At 35.5% G+C, this 19,462-nt stretch overlaps 1 protein-coding gene across 1 annotated transcript in view; it reads left to right on the top strand.

Moving 5' to 3' along the window:
- Nucleotides 1–421: 421 nt before the first annotated feature.
- LOC148947528 (uncharacterized) overlaps nt 422–19,462 on the top strand; it is a 72,011-nt gene continuing 52,970 nt past the window's right edge. Inside the window, exons 1-3 of the mRNA XM_089096133.1 lie at nt 422–483; nt 14,382–14,590; nt 16,847–16,974. Of these exons, the coding sequence (XP_088952259.1) occupies nt 14,405–14,590; nt 16,847–16,974 (314 nt within the window). The 5' untranslated portion in view covers nt 422–483; nt 14,382–14,404. The remainder of the gene's footprint in view (nt 484–14,381; nt 14,591–16,846; nt 16,975–19,462) is intronic.

The following is a 19,462-nucleotide window of genomic DNA, read 5'->3' as shown; positions in this document are numbered from 1 at the left end:
GACAGGAAAGTAAGCACGGTAGAGTATTTTCTGAACATAGCGCGCGGGAATTTTTGTAGTCTCTAGAGTTCCACATGGGGTAGCGGTTTATCGCAATTCTACTAAATGCAGCCTCAAAATAATCTCTACACTGGAACTGAACTTCCTCAAGCCAGGGACCGAATTGAAAGGTGGATAATGCCAGTAGGATCAAAGGACCTGAATAATAGTAAGTATTTCTATTAAACGGCCGTCAAAACTTGGACACCTTTAAAAGTAAAGTTTGATTCTTGGAAAAAAATTGTCTGGCTTATTTTTGGCTTGTTTTTCAAAGGCTGCGGCTTACTTTTTTGTTCACGATCCGGCAACACTGACTGTTGTGGTAGTACTTTTGAGCTATCCTGGCTAGTACCAATAGTTTTGTTGAAGTGGCAACCCTGCTGCGTTCTCATTTTTAAGATTTGTTTAGCTTTAGGCTAGTAGTTTGTCCAGTTTGTTTGTCAGGCAGGTACCTGCTATAAAATACGTTTGCCAATCTGTTTATTTATGCTTAATATACTTAGAAGCCCAGGTCATGGGAATGCAGAGCTATTCCTATGGTTCCCAGGGCAAAATTAATTACAGTGCTCCTCTCTTAACTCATATTTAAGCTGTTGCATACCAGGGGTATCAAAGTGGACTAACCCCCAGCCAGGGGCAAATCTCCAGCATTTTTATTGGGGAGGGGGGCAAGAGGGGTCCATATCTGGATAGTCAAAAGGCAAATTATGTATAATATTTTTTTTCTTCACATTATTGGGGGGGCAACTGCCCCCTTGCCACCCCCAAACAACGCCCCTGCCCCCAGCTGCAGTGCCCCTCAGCCATGGCATCTAGGCAGCTTCCATGGTTGCCCCTCTTGAACAACTCAATGGAAATGTTGTTGGCAGTGGTGCCAATCAGGGGAAGGGGGCATATGCCCCTCTACATTTTGAAAAATTAGCTTTTTTGTATAGCCTATTCATTGAAATTACAATATGCCTATTAAAATCTATAGGCTAGGCTAGAGGCTATATGCCAAATTTGATGCTGCATTGCTTGCTCATCATTAAATTGATTATCAACATTTATGTCAGAAATGAATTTTGGCCCCCACCCCTATATAGGCCTATACCAATTTGGTCAATATCTACGAAATCATATTATTGAGTTAGGAATAAAGTGAATACACCATTTGATGCTTTTTTTTATGCTGATTACAAATATAATAAGCATTTCTATCGGAAATGAATTTCAGCCCCCCCTATATAGGCTATACCTAACCCAACTTAACCTAACCCTGAATTGGCCTATATAGGGGGGGGGCTGAAACTCATTTCGGTATAATTCTACTTTAGTTACTTTTGGCTATCTTGGAAAGGAGTTGGGTTAGAAAAATAAAACTTTCAGGGATGGATTTACATGCTAAGGTATGTCCCGGGAAGGTATTTTGAAGTACCTACCTCCACTCCTTCTCTCTCTAGAGGGTCCTGACCTTTGATGACCTTTAAAAATATGTGAGTTATAGAAGTGAAACCTTGAAAAATAGATCTTCTGCTTAAATGAAGTACAACAAAAAATTTTTCAGCTTCACAACTTTGCTCAATCCCAATTTATATGGTTTTAAAGATTTGCAAATACATTTCCTAAATTTTTGAAATAAACTATTTATATGGCTTAAAATTCTGCTCAAATAACTGAAATTGCATTTTCAGAGCTAAAGCCAGAGAAAAAGAAACTGATAACTGAAAATTAATGTAAAATGTTGTTTTGTCAAAATTTCAATGGGTATAGACCTGTCATGTAGCAAAATTTCAGGACCCTCTAGAGGGAGAAGGAGTGGAGGTAGGTACTTCAAAATACCTTCCCGGGACATACTTTAGCCTGTAGACCCATCCCTGAAAGTTTCATTTTTCTAACCTAACCCCAGTCCAAGATAGCCAAAAGTAGCTAAAGTAGAATTTTACATTCATTTCCGATAGAAATGCTTATTATATTCATAATCAGCATAAAAAAAGGCATCAAATGGTGTATTCACTTTTGTCCTAACTCAATAATATGATTTTGTAGATATTGACCACCAATTCAGGGTATATATTTGCACATTAGGGGGGTGGGGTGAAAGTTTAAACTTAACTCTCATTTACATCAGAAATAAAATTACCCCTACCCCCCTAATGTGCAAATATATACCTTGAATTTTTATATATAGGGGTTGGGGCTAAAATTCATTTCCAGCAAAAATAATTATTATATTTGGAAAGAGCATAAAAAGGAATTGAGTGGTATATTCACTTTAGTCATAAGTCAATAATATGATTTTATAAATATTTACCAAAAAATTAATCACAGCACCCCTCTCTCAACTCAAATATAAGCTGCTGCATATCAGGGGTATCAAAGTGGGCAGTATGCCATCCTAAATTTTGAAAAAATACCTTTTTTTGGTAGGCTATAGCCTATTCATTGAAATAGTGATTGTGAAATCTTTTGGCTAGAGGCCAAATGCTGAATTTGCTGCTGCATTGCTTGTTCCCCATTTAATTAATTTGAAGGGGTAAGTTTTTGGCAGTTCATATTATTGACTTATGAATAAAATGAACATACTACTCAATGCCTTTTTTATGCTCTTTATGAAATAATAATCATTTTTGCCAGAAATGAATTTTACCCCCACCCCTATGCAAGGCTGTACTTAGAGGGGGGGTTTGAACCCCACTTGAAATGTTTTTTTTACTCATAAAAACATAACAAAAATGGATATAATCAAATTTTGTGTGCATTTTTGATGTTTTTTGTGTAACCCCCCCCCCCCCAAAAAAAATCTTTGAGTAAAATCCTCTCCAAAACAATATCTTGGGTACAGCCTTGCCTCTATATATACATATTCAGGGTATATATTTGCACATTAGGGGGGGTAAAGTTTAAACTTACCTGTCATTTGCATCAGAAATAAAATTCCCCCCCCCGCCCTAATGTGCAAATATATACCCTGAATTAGTATATATAGGGTTGGGAGTAAAATTCATTTGCAACAAAAATGATGGATATATTTGGTTAGAGCATAAAAAAAGACATCAAGTAGGCTAGTATGTTTACTTTATTTGTAAGTTGATAATATGAACTGCCAAAAATTTACCAATTTTAGTATCTTGATTAGCTTAGGGCAGTGGTCAGCAAAGTGTGACTGCAGAGCCACATGTGGCTCTGGTACAAATATCTATGGAAGGTGCAATAATATTTTCATTAAAAAAAGACATGGTAAGAAAAAAATTCATCTTTTTTTGATACATTAAAATCATCTGTAAATTGAGAATATGCATAATTTTTTATTTAAGTTAAAAGATTTTAAGGTACTTATGTATTAGCCAAAAAACACACAAGAAGTGAAGTTTGGTTAATGCTAATGAAATAAAACAAAATAGGATGAAAATATAATAGATTAGAAACAAATTTAGGGTATATATTTGCACATTAGGGGAGGTAGGATAAAGCATAGCATATATTAAATACATAACCTAGGTCCATTTTTTAACCCTTTGTCCCAAAAAACTAAAGTTTAAATATTGTTCACAGAGTGAGAAACCCCTGTTTGCCTAGCAAGACAAAGGAATTGTCTTGTTAAAGATGTTGCTTGACTAGTTCTTTGCAATACAATTTTCATGTGTTTTCTGGCTAATACATAAGTACCATTCAGAGGCAACACTGTAGCATTGCCTATAGTAAAGGCCATACAGCTCCAATGTTTTATTATTTATTTATTATTTTCCCAGAGGCACTTCATATGGAAGGGGTTGTTGTAGAAACTTCAAAGGGGGCTCATTCAATTGGAAATCAAGAGTTCTAGTGCCCTTTTAATAGTTGAAAGTGATTGGAGGGCAACTAGTCCTGCCCACGCCCATCATTCCCCCAGACGCATCCAATCAAAATTTTGAGATAGCTATTTTGTTCAGCATAGTTGATTCTCAAATAGAAAATATATTTTTGAGGAGACACTCCCCCACAATGCTCAGGGCAAGGGTTTTAAGTTATGCCCTGGGGCATATAAGGTTTTTATAGAAGGCGTTGTCATAGAAACTTCAAAATAGGCTCTTTCAATTGGAAATTCAAGGGGCTGGTGCCCTTTTTAGTATTTGAAATTGATTGGAGGGGAACTAGCCCCACCACACCCATTATTTCCCCAAACACATCTGATCAAAATTTTGAGATAGACATTTTGTTCAGCATAGTTGATTTCCACATAGAAAATATGTTTTTGAGGAGGACACCCCCCCACAACCCTCAGGGCAAGGGGTTTAAGTTATGCCCTGGGGGCATATAAGGTTTTTTTTAGAAGGTGTTGTTGTAGTAACTTCAAAAAAGGCTCATTCGATTGGGAATTTAAAGAGATAGTGCTCTTTTTAACTGTCAAATGTGATTGGAGGGCAACTAGCCCCCCCCCATGCCCATCATTCCCCCAAACATATCCAATCAAAATTTTGAGATAGCCATTTTGTTCAGCATAGTTGATCTCCAGATAGAAAAAATGTTTTTGAAGAGGAGGAGGACACTCTCCCACAACCATCAGGGCAAGGGTTTTAAGTTATGCCCTGGGGGCATATAAGGGTTTTATAGAAGTCATTGTCATAGAAACTTCAAAAAAGGCTCGTTCAATTGGAAATTCAAAGGGCTAGTGCTCTTTTTAATAGTTGAAAGTAATGGGAGGGCAACTCGCCCCCCGCCTATCAGTCCCCCAAATACATCCAATCAAAATTTTGAGATGACTATTTTGTTCAGCGTAGTTGATTTCCGGATAGAAAATATTTTTTTGAGGAGGGCCCTCAAAAACCCTCAGGGCAAGGGTTTTAAGTTATGCCCTGGGGACATATAAGATTTTTATAGAAGGTGTTGTCATTGTAACTTCAAAAAAGGCTTATTCGATTGGAAATTAAAAGGGCTAGTGCCCTTGTTAATAGTTAAAAGTGATTGGAGGGCAACTAGCCCCCCCATGCTCATCATTCCCCCAAATACATCCAATCAAAATTTTGAGATAAAGCCATTTTGTTAAGTATAGTTGATTTCCAGATAGAAAATATATTTTTGAGGAGGATACTCCCCCACAACCCTCAAAGCAAGGGTTTTAAGTTATACCCTGGGGGCATATAAGGTTTTTTTTATAGAAGGTGTTGTCATAGAAACTTCAAAAAAGGCTCATTCAATTGAAAATTCAAAGTGCTAGTGCCCTTTTTAATAGTCGAAAGTGATTTGAGGGCAACTAACCCCCCTCTCACGCCCACCGTTTCCCCAAACACATCCAATCAAAATTTGAGACAGCCATTTTAGTAACATAGTTTTATATAAAACTCCAGGATTGACACAACCCACCAGGGCCCAGGGGCAGGCGTTGTAAGTTGTGCCCTGGGGGCATATATGGGTCTTATGGAAGGGATGCTCATATGAACTTCTAAGAGGGATCATTTGATTGGAAACTGAAAGTTTTAGTTCACTTTTTAAGAGTCAAAAGAGATTGGAGGACACCTAGCCCCCCCCTCCATGCCCTTTTTCCTCAAACACATCCGATAAGAACTTTGAGAAAGCTTTTTTTCGAAATGGTTCAAAGACCATATAACAAAAACTCAGGGGTCAACACAGCCCCCCAGGGCCCAAAGGCAGGTGTTGTAGGTTATGCCCTAAGGGAATATATGGTTCTTATTAAAGGGATGCTCCTAAAAAATTCAGGGATGGCTCATTTGATTGGAAATTGAAAGTTCTAGTTAAGTTTTTTTGAGTCAAGAGAGATTGGAGGGCAACTAGCCCCCTCCCCACGCCCATTTTCCCCCAAATGTATCCAATAAAAATTTTGAGATAGGCATTAAGTTAAACATTTCTTAAAAGTCAGATAACAAAAACTCAGGTGTCATCACAACCCCCCAGGGCCCGGGGGTAGACGTTGTAAGTTATGCCCTGGGGCATAAATTGTTCATATGAAAGGGATGCTCGTATAAACTTCAGAGAGGGCTCATTTGATTGGATATTGAAAGTTCGAGCTCACTTTTTTATAGTCAAAAGAGATCCAAGAGCAGTTATCCCCCAACCAATCTGATGAAAATTTTGAGATAGACATCTTGTTAAAAATAGTTCAAAGGTTGGATAAGAAAAAATCCAATGTCAATAGAACCCCCCAGGGCACAGGGGAAGGCATTCCAAGTTATGCCCTAAGGGCATGTATGCTTCTTATGAAAGGGATACTTGTATTAACTTCATAGAGGGCTCATTTGATTGGAAATTGAAAGTTCTAGTTCACTTTTTAAGAGTCAGGAGAGTTAAACTAGCCCCCCCCCCACGCTCTTTTTTCCCAAACCCGTCTCCTACAAATTTTGAGATAGCCAGTGTTTTGGAAATTGTTAAAAAATTAGATAACAAAAACGCCCCCCAGAGCCTAGTGGATAGGCGTAAGTGTTGTCCTGGGAGCATATATGGTTCTTATGAAAGGGATGCTTGTATAAACTTCAGAGGGGGCTCATTTGATTCAAAATTGAAAGTTCTAGTTCATTTTTTAAGAGTCAAAAGATATCCTAGGGCAACTACCCCCCCCCCCGCACATACCAGTTTTTCCCCAAGCCCATCTGATAAAATTTTTATAATAACCATTTCATTAAAAATAATTCAAAGGTCAAATAAGAAAAATTCCTGAGTCAATGGAACCTGCCAGAGCCCAGAGGCTGGCGTCATGATTAATGCTCTAGGGGTATATATTGTTCTTATGGAAGGGATGTTCATATAAACTTTGGAGAGGGCTCATTTGATTTGACATTGAAAGTTCTTGTTCACTTTTTAAGAGTCAAAAGAAATTTGAGGGCAACTAGCCACCGCCCTCCTCCACACCCTAAATGTATCAGATAAAAATTTTGAGATATGTATTTTGTTAAAAATAGTTCAAAGTTCTGATAACAAAAAGACTTTGGTGTCAACAAAGCCCCCCCAGGGCCTGGGGGTAGGCATTGTAAGTTATGTCCTGGGGGCATGTATGGTTGTTATGGAAGGGATGCTCGTATAAAATTCCTAGAGGGCTCATTTGATCGGAAATTGAAAGTTGTAATTCACTTTTTAAGAGTTAAAAGTGATCGGAGGGTAGCTAGCCTCCCCCCGCACTCCATTTTTTTTTCCCAGAGGCACTTCATATAGAAGGGGTTGTCATATAAACTTCAAATGGGGCTCATTTGGTGGTAAATTGGGAGTACTAGTGCCCTCTTTAAGAGTCAAAAGTGATCAGAGGGTAACTGGCCCCCAACCCCCTCTTTCCGAAATAAATTTGATAAGAGATTTGAAGTAGAAATTTTGCTAAAAATAGTTGAAATATTTTATAACAAAAACACCTTTACGTATAGTAATTTTATTAAAAATAGTTCAAAGATAAGATACGAAAAACTCCTGTGCCAACCCCCCCCAGGGCCGGGGAAGGCATTGTAAGTATTGCTCTGGGTGCATATATGGTTCTTGTGGAAGGTATGCTCGTATAAACTTCAGAGAGGGTTCATTTGAACGGAAATTAAAAGTTGTAGTTCATTTTGTCAGAGTGAAAAAAGATCAGAGGGCAAGTATCCCCTCCCACCCTCCACGCCTTTGGGCGTATCGGATGGATAAACCTATCCAATAAAAATATCAGGTGACCATTTTGTTAAAAATAGTTCAACCATCAGATATTAAAACTCCAGGGTCGACACAACCCCCGAGGGCCCAGGGATAGGCGTTGTAAGTTATAGTCTGGGGATATATATGGTTGTTATAGAAGGAATACTCGTACAAACTTCAGAGAGGGCTCATTTGATTAAAAATAGAAAGTTCTAGTTTACTTTTAAAGAGTCAAATGAGACCAAAGCTTAATCTGGTCCCCCCCATGCCCTTTTTCCCCAAACCCATCTGATAAAAATTTTGAGACAGCAATTTTGTTAAAAATAGTTCAAACATCAGAAAATAAAAACTCCAAGGTTGACAAAAACCCATTTTTTCAATTTGATATTGTTACTTTGAAATCAGTTCTGATACTTTGATGAATATTTGATTTTTCTTTAAAGTTTGACTTTGAAATAAGTAATTTTTAAAAATTTTTTGCAATCAAAAATGAACAAAAATTAATTAAAAAAAACTTTCTGAAAAATAAGTTTTTCAAAGAAAAGTAAAGGCCATTTTAACTTAAGCTCAGCAGATACAAATACCTTTTAGAATTCACTCAAAACAACCAGAAATTACTATTAAAGAATAAATGAAACCCAAAACAAACAGAAATTAAATAAGCAATCATAGCAAAAACTTACCACAAGTAATAGTATAAATTGATAAACATATCTTAAATCGAGTTATGATTGGATTGAATATGGAAATCAAGCTTAAAACGAAAAAAATATTTTGCTATTGAAGTACAAATGAAACTTCAAATGAACAGGAAGTAAATAAACAATCATTGCAAACAACCATACAATAGATATTCATGTAAATTAATAAATAAGTCTTAAAACGAGTGAAACTTAAATTGAATATGCAAATCAAGCTTGAAACGAACAAAAATCACCACAAAGAAGAGTTTGAGTATGACCTCCTTCTCTCACTGTAAAAGTTTAAAGCCTAATGTGTCATTGGCGCTTTACAGAAAACCAATTCTATGACACCTATTTTCTTTTGTACTTAATATTGAAAATAAATATTAAAACTATAGTAACATTTGGAAGTGATGAGCCTTCAGCACTTAATATCATTATACATCAAATATTCAGTTTAATTTATTAGCTCTTTTTAAAGTTGTTAAAGACAAATATACTTTCACTACAAACAAATGTTTGGATACTGCCTCCTTTTCTAACTGTAAATAAAAACCAAAAGCCTACTGCACCATTGGCGCTTAACTGAAAACGGATTATATTACAAATATTTTCTTTTCCTTTCTTACAGCATTATATTGCCCTCAATAAAATTGTGTTCATTCCAACAGATGGGGCCAAAAGTATGACCAGCATTAGAAAAAGGGTTTGCTGCTATTTTGAAAAGAAGAATTAATCACAAAATACTTGTTTACCATTGTATCAATCACCAAGAAGTGCTTTGTGCACAAAAGTTCCAAGAAGAAATTTGTAAATTTATGGAATTAATGATTACGATTATAAACTCCCTTTTAGCTAAAGCTCTTGAACGTTGCCAATTCAAAGATTTTTATTTGAAATAGAGAGTGAATACGGTGATCTTCTGCTTCGTAACAAGGTACGTTGGTTATCAAGAGGGGACATTTTAAAATGTTTTGCATTGCTTTTTCCAGAAATTAATGCATTTCTCCTTGAGAAGGGCATTCACTATCCAGAACTAACAACAATCAATGGATCCAAAACTTTTATGTCAGAACAGTTGTTACATCTAATCTAAATCAGCTTAATCATAAACTACAAGGACAATATATTTTTTTTAATGATAGAAGAAGCAATAACATTAAAAAAGACTTCCATTTTTGCTCAGGATTTTGAAAGGGATCCAGTGTTCCGCTTTCCAAGCCCGCTGAAGCATTGCCAAGAAAATAATTCCTCTATAAATAAACACCATTTTAAGACAATCATTTTAGATATGAGGGAAGTACTTCTCAGCTGCCCTTTCAGGAATTTAAAAACAGCAGAGTAACTTTAGCATTTGTCAAAAATCTTAATGCTATGAATTATAACTATTAAAATAACTAAAAATACTATGAACTATTAAAATAAACTAAAAAAAAATAATATTTATGAACACGCATCCTCAATCTTTCTTCTAGGAAAAAATGCAAATTCCCACATTTTTGTAGTTAGAAGTTTGAAACCTCCAAAGTAGGATTCTCTAGTGTGCTAAATGTAATGGTGTGATTTTCATTACGATCGCTTGCCTTTTTTTGCCTTTTTGCCTTTTTTTTTTACGATCGCTTTGCCTTTTTGCCGTTTTGGTGGTGTGGATTATTAGAACTAACAGGCTTTGTGAACTATAGTTTATTTTAATGAATCGTAATTATGCTAGATTATTAATTCAAGACTTAACATGATTATAATAAAAATCCTTTGTCTAGAGAGTCTTAAAACTTAAAAGTCCTACTTTTCTGTCTGTTATTCAATTAAAGTTTTTATCTTTTTAGTGCCTATCAAAATGCTGATCAAAATGGGCTGAAATTTTCCCCTTTTGAAATTGACATTGGTAGCTTAGAAATACAGTTGCTGGATTTTAAAAAACAAGGAGATGTGGCACTCTAAGTTCAAACATTTTTGTGTTGAATTGGAAAAATTGGAGAAGGAACAAAATGCAATCTTATTTCACAACACAAGTGGCCTGCTTTGAATGACCTGGAGAAGGAAGACATGAGCAGTTTTAATGCTTGGAATTGCATTCCTAACTTTTATGATCAGCTGAAATAGCTTGTGTTTAATGTTTTATCCCTTTTCAGTTCTGCATGTATATGTGGACGATTCTTTTTCAAGCAGGAACATTATAAAGAGTGAACTGAGAAGCCATCTTATTGATGAGAATTTTGAACCATGCCAAAAATTAAAAACAACAACATACAAACCTGACTGACTCAAACTGTATATGGAGATGCAAATTTATTGTTTGCATTAATAAATATTAAATAAGTATGCAATTTAGTTTTATTTAGTGTACTACTTATTTAGTGCAAAAAAGTTTACTGCACAAGCAGATTTGGCTCCTAATTCCTTAAAAATTATTGTAATGTTCATATTTGGCTCTTTGGCTAATAAGTTTGTTGAACACAGGTCTAAGGGGTCAAGAGGGATCAACATCTCAGGGTCTAAGAGTTAGGATAATTTTCAGGCAATGAGGGGGGTAGGGGAAATATATGAAAAATTCAAGACTAAACATGTTTTTAACCTTTCTAAAAACTTGTTTTGGGAGACTAGCCCATTTTATAATAGCAACTGAAGACCAAACAGTAAAATGGTAAAGGGAGTCAAGGCCTTGGCAACTGAAGACCAAACAGTAAAATGGTAAAGGGAGTCTAGGCCTTGACCACTGAAGACCAAACAGTAAAATGGTAAAGGGAGTCTAGGTCTTGGCAACTAAATACCAAACAGTAAAATGGTAAAGGGAGTCTAGGCCTGCCCTAAGTCTTTTTCTCGGCACATTTTTTTTTTCAAGCAGCAATGAAGAGAATGGAAGTTACTATTTAGCAAAGATGCTAAAGTTAATCTTCAAAATTATTGCACAATACAAATCAACAATTCACACATATTAAAAAAAACATAAAGTTGAGTCAGCAGTCCTGCTTGAAATTACCTGGAATCTGGACATGCATGAGCTGAATCACACATTTTTTTGATCTAACACATTTGTTCTTTTCATCACCTTGATCTAATTATAAATTTCTTGCTGTCCTATAGTAATTATGTCTACTTTCCAATTAATTGCATGGAGCATGGTGTCTTTTCATGAAAAGGCCAAACTAGTTTTAAAGCTTGCAATATATCTATTGTTAAGCCCCTCTTAAATTTCGGATAAGTTTACAGCCTCATATTGACTTCTTCACTTTTGCATGATTACATTTGAAATTTCCCATTATCTTCCAGTTTCTTTTTTATCTGATAGCTTGGTTTGTTACCTACAATGTTCTAACAGCTTAGGACTACTGTCGTGCCTTATATTCATCTGATTCTACCCTTCATTGCCATTTTCAAGAGTCTGTAATACATTTCAATGCAAGTGCCATCTTCAATAAATTTCCAGCTGTTGCACATGGCAGTTTTTCCTGTGGCACCTCTCCAAATGTCTGGTGGTTGAATTTTAAAGGTCAAGCTATAGGCCTATCTATAAATATTGTTTGAGAATTATATCTTTTCTTCCATTAATGAAATGGAGATTTATTTGATGGGAATCAAACAGTATGTTTTGAATTTGCTTTGTGGTTTATTTTATTTTGGGGTTTCCATCTTATTATTTAAGACTAGTCTCTAAATAATCCCTTTCAGTTGGAAAAAAGGTGTAACACATCAAAAAGTATGAATTTGGCTAGTAAAGTAGATAATTTTGGAGACCACACTGCCTTTCCATGATGATAAATAAACGTTCAAATAGGGATAAAATTCTTTTAATAGAGAGTGATGATGATAACAGTGATAGAAATACTGATGATGACAGTGATAGAAATACACGTTTTACTACTGATGACGGTCACTGCATATGTGACCAAAGTATATGGTATTTTTGTGAATTTCTATCACTACTATCATCATCACTGTCTATTAAAAGGATTTTATTCCTATTTAAACTTTTATTCATTGGCAAGTAAAGGGAGGGGATCAGAGGGGTTCGAGCCTGTGGGCTTGCAATCATTGAGACCAAAATATCTATGAAATCATGTTTCCAATAAGTTATAATATGCCAGCCTTTCTACTAAAATGTTTCTATGAAGGCTCATGTTTAAATGGGTCAGTTGCACAAGCAGCGTAATACTATTTCATTTGCAACGCTGCTGAAAACCACGCTTTTCGGCATTCCGTTTGCAGCTAAGCGGAAAGTGTATCATCTCTGGACAGAGCAGGAAGTAAAGGTAAAAAGTTAAAGGATACAGCAGTAGACCCTTAAAGTTCAAACCGGCGGTGCTGATCTCTGTCTCAAGGCCCTTCAGCCAGGAAGTACAATGGGGGGGGGGCAGCCATCCTGTGCTTTCGTACACCCTTCCTGCTTACCTTCCCCAGGTTTCTCCAGACACCCATTTAAAGCTGGGTTGACTCTGGCTGAGCTTACAGAGTCATGCTACTGACCCCTGTCCCAAAACAAATAATTGGATACACTTGGATTCAAACCCTCGCCCTTCGGGAATTTTTCAGACACTTGGACATTTTTTTTTTTTGGGGGGGGGATCAAACTGGGTAACCCCCTCCCCCCAGATGTGGCCATGGAAGTGGTCATAAGAAAGTATTTTGAAAAATTGGGCATTCATGGGAGGGAGGAAAGGGTGTGGAAACAGCTTGTGCTGGAGGAGGAGCATGCATGTTGACCTCATGCTGCTTGCTCCTGTTATGAATTGGAGAAGCATAAGTAGTAATATTTGCATGACTTAGGGCCCCTAGCCCTGGGAGCTACAAGGATCATAATGCCAAGGAGGTACTTTATTTGGGCCTTTTGTCTTCTTTTTTTTTATTAAAATAGATATCTTGTAATTTCTAACCAATACCATTCCAGATTTCAGTGGTGTGAATGGCACAAAGAGTGTTGAAAGGGTGGTTTACTGACCCTCTATAAGTTTTAGACCTTAAAAAAGGTCTTAGAAATTTTAAGTTTGTGATTGGATGAGTCTTCCCTAAACTTTCTATGACAGTCCATTATTCATGATCAAATAGGGAAATAACTAGTCTGCATGGGATGCATCAGTCTTTACAAAGTAAGTGGTATTGTGCGTACTATGTTCATACATCTGTCTTTTACTAGGATTTCACAAAGCTGTTGCTTTATACAATACTCTCCCCTAGTTCTATTTTGATGCATACAAAAACTCATTATGATCTATGTAAAAACATTTTCAGTGCACCCTTATATTTGTGGCGTTTTCCAAAAAGGGCCTAAGTCCAGTTTTCCTGATTTTACAGGGGAGCGAAATCAAAATAAAAAGGCACACAGTACAAATCTTTCTCAAAAATCAAAATGTAAAGAATTTGAATTTTTAAAGATTGATTCCTAGTTAACTTATTAATTGGAATTCACTGGAAATGTCCAGATTGCTGAATTGTTCATTAGTTTGAAGATAAGGGACTTAAACTCTTTTTTATGCCATTTTGGAACAATTTATAACTTGATCAGAATTGGAGATAAGCCAATTTGAATTGACCAATTGATAGATCTCTTTGAGCTCTTTTGAACCAAATGCTTAACTCTTTTCCTGAAAAAATTGGACTTGGGCCCTTTCTGCAAAACGCCACAGACATATCCCTTTGTAACTCTTTTAGAGAACTATTTCTTTAGATAATAATGGCCATTTGAGACTTAATAGATATTTTGCTTTTCTCTTTATCTCTTATAGTAGATATTGAGGCTTGAGGGTCTTTTAGAGGGCATAGGGTTGTTTAGATCTTTGCTTATTTATTTAAATAATTTCCTAGACCAAACTGCTTTTTCATTTACAGAATTTAAGAGAGAGAAGGTTTAATAGTGATGTATCTTTCCTAATATGTTATGTTTAATTTAATTTAATTTTTTTCCTATTGATTAAGACTCATGGACGTTTTTTTCCCGTTGATAAAAACCCCCGGACATGAAGTCGAAATATTCGGATTTTTTTTATTTAAAGTTTTGTGTTGTTGTTTTTTGTTGGGTTCCGTTTTATTTAATTAAGTTTTATTCAAATTATACCGTTTTTTTACTATCTCTTAAATTCTTATTTATTTTTGTAGCATACTATCAAATAGATTCAAGAATGGTGGATCAAAATTCTCCAGTGACTATACAGCCTGAACGCATTCCTGCGCCGACCCCTGAATATTTCCCTGAAATTATTTTCTTTCAACACATTCTACAAAGAGGATTGATTTTCAGACCCAAACATCTGTGGTATTCATCTTGGATTGTAGTCGTCATTTCTCTGGTGATTTTTGGACTTGGTGTAAGTGTTTTTAACGTGGGTTTGTATATAATAATTACGGATTCATTTATTTAAAACAGCTTTCATAATATTAGCAAGAGTATCAAGTATCAAGCATTTATATAATTTAATAATATTTATGTAATTTAATAATATAATGTTATTAAATAATATAATATTTTAAAGGTCCCCTGAAAGTATTTTGGGTTTGTGTATAATAATTCAAGATGCATTTATTTAAAACAGCTTTCATAGTATTAGCAAGAGTATCAAGTATCAAGCATTTATATAATTTAATAGTATTTATGTAATATAATAATATAATATTATTAAATAATATAATATTTTAAAGGTTCACTGAAAGTATTTTGGGTTTGTGTATAATAATTCAAGATTCATTTATTTAAAACAGCTTTCATAGTATTAGCAAGAGTATCAAGTATCAAGCATTTATATAATGTAATAATATTTATGTAATATAATAATATAATATTATTAAATGTTATAATATTTTAAAGGTTCACTGAAAGTGTTTTGGGTTTGTGTATAATAATTCAAGATTCATTTATTTAAAACAGCTTTCATAGTATTAGCAAGAGTATCAAGTATCAAGCATTTATATAATGTAATAATATTTGTGTAATATAATAATATAATATTATTAAATAATATAATATTGTAAAGGTTCACTGAAAGTATTTTGGGTTTCTGTATAATAATTCATGATTCATTTATTTAAAACAGGTTTCATAGTATTAGCAAAAGCCTCAACTAAATAATGCTATCTCTTACAACAAAAAAAGGAAAAAAAAACAAAGCATGATTAATGACACTTGTATAAAATGAAATAAGAGAATTGCTGAATTTATTCATTCTGTATCTTACTGGCTCGAGCTTGTTTGTGTTTTGAGTATTGGCTTCGGGGGCAATAAGAGGAGGCAACGACGTAGTACGTTCTTAACTAGGGAGGAGAAACTGTCCAAATTTGCACATGAGATGCAATATCTGTTCTCTCAGTGGTGGTATTTCCAACGTTGCATTTCCAGTTACATACGTGTCATATTTGGGCCAGTATGATTTTTGTTGCACATTTTTGAACAGCCTCGAGGTCGTCACTTAAGTAGTCAATGTTGTGCACCTGTGGTCCCCAAACAGAGCACGTGTATTCTAGCAGGGGACGTATATAGTAGATTTACGCTAGTTATAACTGATTCACTGGGAAACCTAGTCGTCGGAGTGTAGCCAGAGATCGCAAAGCATAATTGCCTTTTTTCACATCATAGCAAAGCGTATTTGCAGTTGAAGTGGTAGAGAACCAGGGTTCAGGACAAGCTACGTCCCTTTTAAGCAGATCAGAGCGCATCACTTTTGTTTTATTGACGTTAATTTTAAGTCTATTATTCCTGCACTAATCAGAGAAACTGTCTTTCAATCAACCGTGGAACTAGGGCATTGGTTGGGATTTGTCCATGAGAAGTTTGAGTAAGGCGGACAGATCATCGACGTATTTAAAGCGTCCATCAAAGTCACCGAGAACATAATTGATCACAGCCAAGAACAGTAAGGCAGCCAGCTTGGTACCCTGAGGAGCACCACACGTTTTTTCAGCCCATTCAGAATTCTCTAAAAGAATTACAAGGGGATGTAACAATCTCATTGGAAGGATATGAGAAAAGCGTTGCTTATTGAAGGCATTATTTTTTCCTTAAAGGGGGGATTTGGCATAATCAAAGGTATAAGAGATCCCCCTCCCTTTTTGGTACCGGCGGGATTCGAAAATGATGGGTACGCTATACTCATAAAAAATAAATAGAAGAAAGAAAAAAGAATTAGGAACGTGAAAAAAAAATTCGTGAAAAATTTAATAATCATGGCTCACAAGAGTCTATGTCAATATACTACTGGAAAAGGAATGGAAAAGGAAACAAAACATAGTGAGCAAACAGTAGATTACGATGAGGGAATAAAAGGTAGATCTGTTGTTTGAGGAAGAAAGGCATGGCAATTCATTAAAATTACAATGACAAATATAATGAAAATCAGAAGCGTAATAAAACTATATAATTACTTTTAGAAAAATAAGTTTTAAGGATAACGTTAAGCTCGTTGATTAATTAATAGAACCGGAAATTGAACTTCATATAACAATTATTTTATAATTTGCCGATATTGATTGGGGGTTTATTGGATCATCATATCTATGGTTATTACAAGGTTTGTACCATTTTGTCTGCATATTATTTTTTAGTGATTTTATGTAACTATTTTTTTTTTCAGGTTGGGACTAACCTCCCCGGAGCCAATACGAGCCTAGCGATTCTTGCTGGTATTTTTGGAGTCTTTGCTGCGTGTGCTGGAATTGCTTCTGTCATTTTAAATAAAACTGGTAGAGATACAATTCCTAAGTAAGTAAAGTGTTACTAGCAATTCATCATACTAGAAAACCCCTTGAGGTCAAAATAGAGGTGCATGCTCCTTGTCTACCGAACGCTTTACTCCTTTTTGGAGCACTACTCCTTTCTCCTTCCCTTGGAGTTTTTTAGAGCTCCACTGTAAAATCTATTTAAAGACCCATTCCTTTCTCCCCCTGAGGGGACAGGCCAAAATAACAGTGCACACTATTTGAGTGCCTAGACCACCACTCCTATTTTGAGCTCCTCTCCTTTCTACTTCCCTTGGAGTTATTTGGAGCTTCACTCTAAAATCTATTTAGAGCTCCACTCCTTTCTCCCTTCTATTCAAATTTCTCTTCGGTCGAAATAACATTGCATGCTCCTTGTCTGTCTAGAGTTCCACTCCTTCATCCTTCCCTTGGAGTTATTTAGAGCTCCGCTCTAAAATCTATTTAGAACTCCACTTCTTCCTCCCTCCTATTCAAAACCCCTTGAGGTCAAATAACAGGTGGACGCTCCTCTTCTGCTTGGAGCTCCACTCTTATTTTGAGCTTCACTCTTTTAACTTCTCTTGGAGTCATTTAGAGCTCCACTTTAAAATTTATTTAGAGCTCCACTTCTTTCTCCCTTCTATTCAAATTTCTGTGAGGTTAAAATAGCATTGCAATTTTCTTGTCTATCTAGAGCTCCACTCCTTCATCCTTCCCTTGGAGTTATTTAGAGCTCCGCTCTAAAATCTACTTAGAGCTCCGCTCTAAAATCTATTTAGAGCTCCACTTCTTTCTCCCTTCTATTAAAAACCCCTTGATGTCAAAAAAGGGGTGCACGCTCCTCGTTTATGGTGAGCTCCATTCTTGTTTAGAGCTCCACTCATTTCTCCATCCTTTAAAGTTATTTAGAGCTCCACTGTTAAATCTATTTAGAGCTCCACTCCTTTCTCCCTCTTATTCAAAATCCTATAACGGGGGGAAAGGGAAATGCACATATAACGGGGGTAGAAAATGACCGCGCCACTCCCTATGGGAGAAAATGAAATAGATTAAAGTAATAGGTTTGAATTGTTTTGTGGGGTAATTGTTCAACGACGAGTTAATTTGGGTTGGGGAGCCATCAGTCTAGGAGCGTAATCATACTTCGTAGGGTTATCAGATTCCTTGGGAGCGTACCAATGGAATACAGCTGAACTAGTTACCTACTATGATGCGAGATACAGACATATAATAAAAACAAACACAAATAGAAAAGTAATAGGTTTATTAAGACTTACATTTGGGTATACAGCAATGTACGTGTATAAGCAAAACTTCAGTTCAATCGCTCGTACAGTCGGAATGATAACATCATAATGGATCGTAGAATAGTAGTGCAATAATGAATAATAACGAATGCGAAAAACACTTTATCATCACTGTATAACACGGGTCTCGATTCTGTGCCCTAAGAGCTATTTCAAGATTGGCCCAACTCCTGTTGGAGGGCCCCCTCCTTTACCATCATGCTGACAAAATAAGATCATTATGTTGACTGACGGTCCAATAATTTATTTGCAATATTTTGGTCATTAAACATTCACATTCCTAGGATAACTTGAAACTTTGTATAAAACAATGTCGCGTGATTTTTTGTCAAGTATTTTCACGAAATTCAAAACCATCTCTTTGATTAGTACCGTCATTCGACCCATAGCCTTTTCCGCATTTCACATCTGTCGGTCTGTTAAACAAATCGTCTGGAATACTGCGAAGCATTACAAGGTACTCTGGAATTTATCAAGCTCTTATGCGAATATAATCATCTTTTTTTACTTGGTACGTTTAAAGGGATATTTGGCTGAGAATAAAATGCGGTTTTTGTTTTGTTGATTAGGAATTCAGACCCAAGTTTGAAGCGGGATTTAAACTCAATTGGGGGGAGTTTAATTTATATCGGAAGTATTTTTAGAAGGAAATAATTTTATTTTTATATTTTAAATATATAATCACATATTACTTACGGTACATATTACCCTTCCCATTATTTAATGACGTCCCGTCATTAGGACTTGCTTGCCCTTAGGTTTTTGAAATATTTCGCGATTTATTTACTATTTGTCCTGCATAACTTTAATTGACATTATATTATTTTATACTTTTATTTACGCTTAATCAAGAGTGCTTGAAAAAGTTTTCCTGTATTACTTTTCTTATTTTATTATTTATCTTTTTCTAAGGTTCCTCTATCGGACTAAGTCTATCTATGGTTACAGCCTAGCTACTACACATTTTTTTTCGTTTTTTCTACATCTAACATTGATAAATCCTACATTTCTAACATTATCAAACATTACATGGGAAATGTTTTGTGTGGTTGGGACTATACTACCACTACTTTAAGATATTTATAATATGATACTAGTCATATTTTTAGAAATTTACAAGTCTTTATCTTATGCAAACTATGGGATAATTATGCTTTCTATCTACGCTAAATTAATGAAATAATACTACAATACTACACATAA

This window comes from Artemia sp. Qi Xiang Cuo, chromosome 10, assembly GCF_049724085.1.
Source record: "Artemia sp. Qi Xiang Cuo chromosome 10, ASM4972408v1, whole genome shotgun sequence".
In the NCBI taxonomy this organism is placed as follows: Eukaryota; Metazoa; Arthropoda; class Branchiopoda; order Anostraca; family Artemiidae; genus Artemia; species Artemia sp. Qi Xiang Cuo.
Note: the sequence above shows the minus strand (reverse complement) of the source record. Positions and strands in the feature narration are given on the sequence as shown.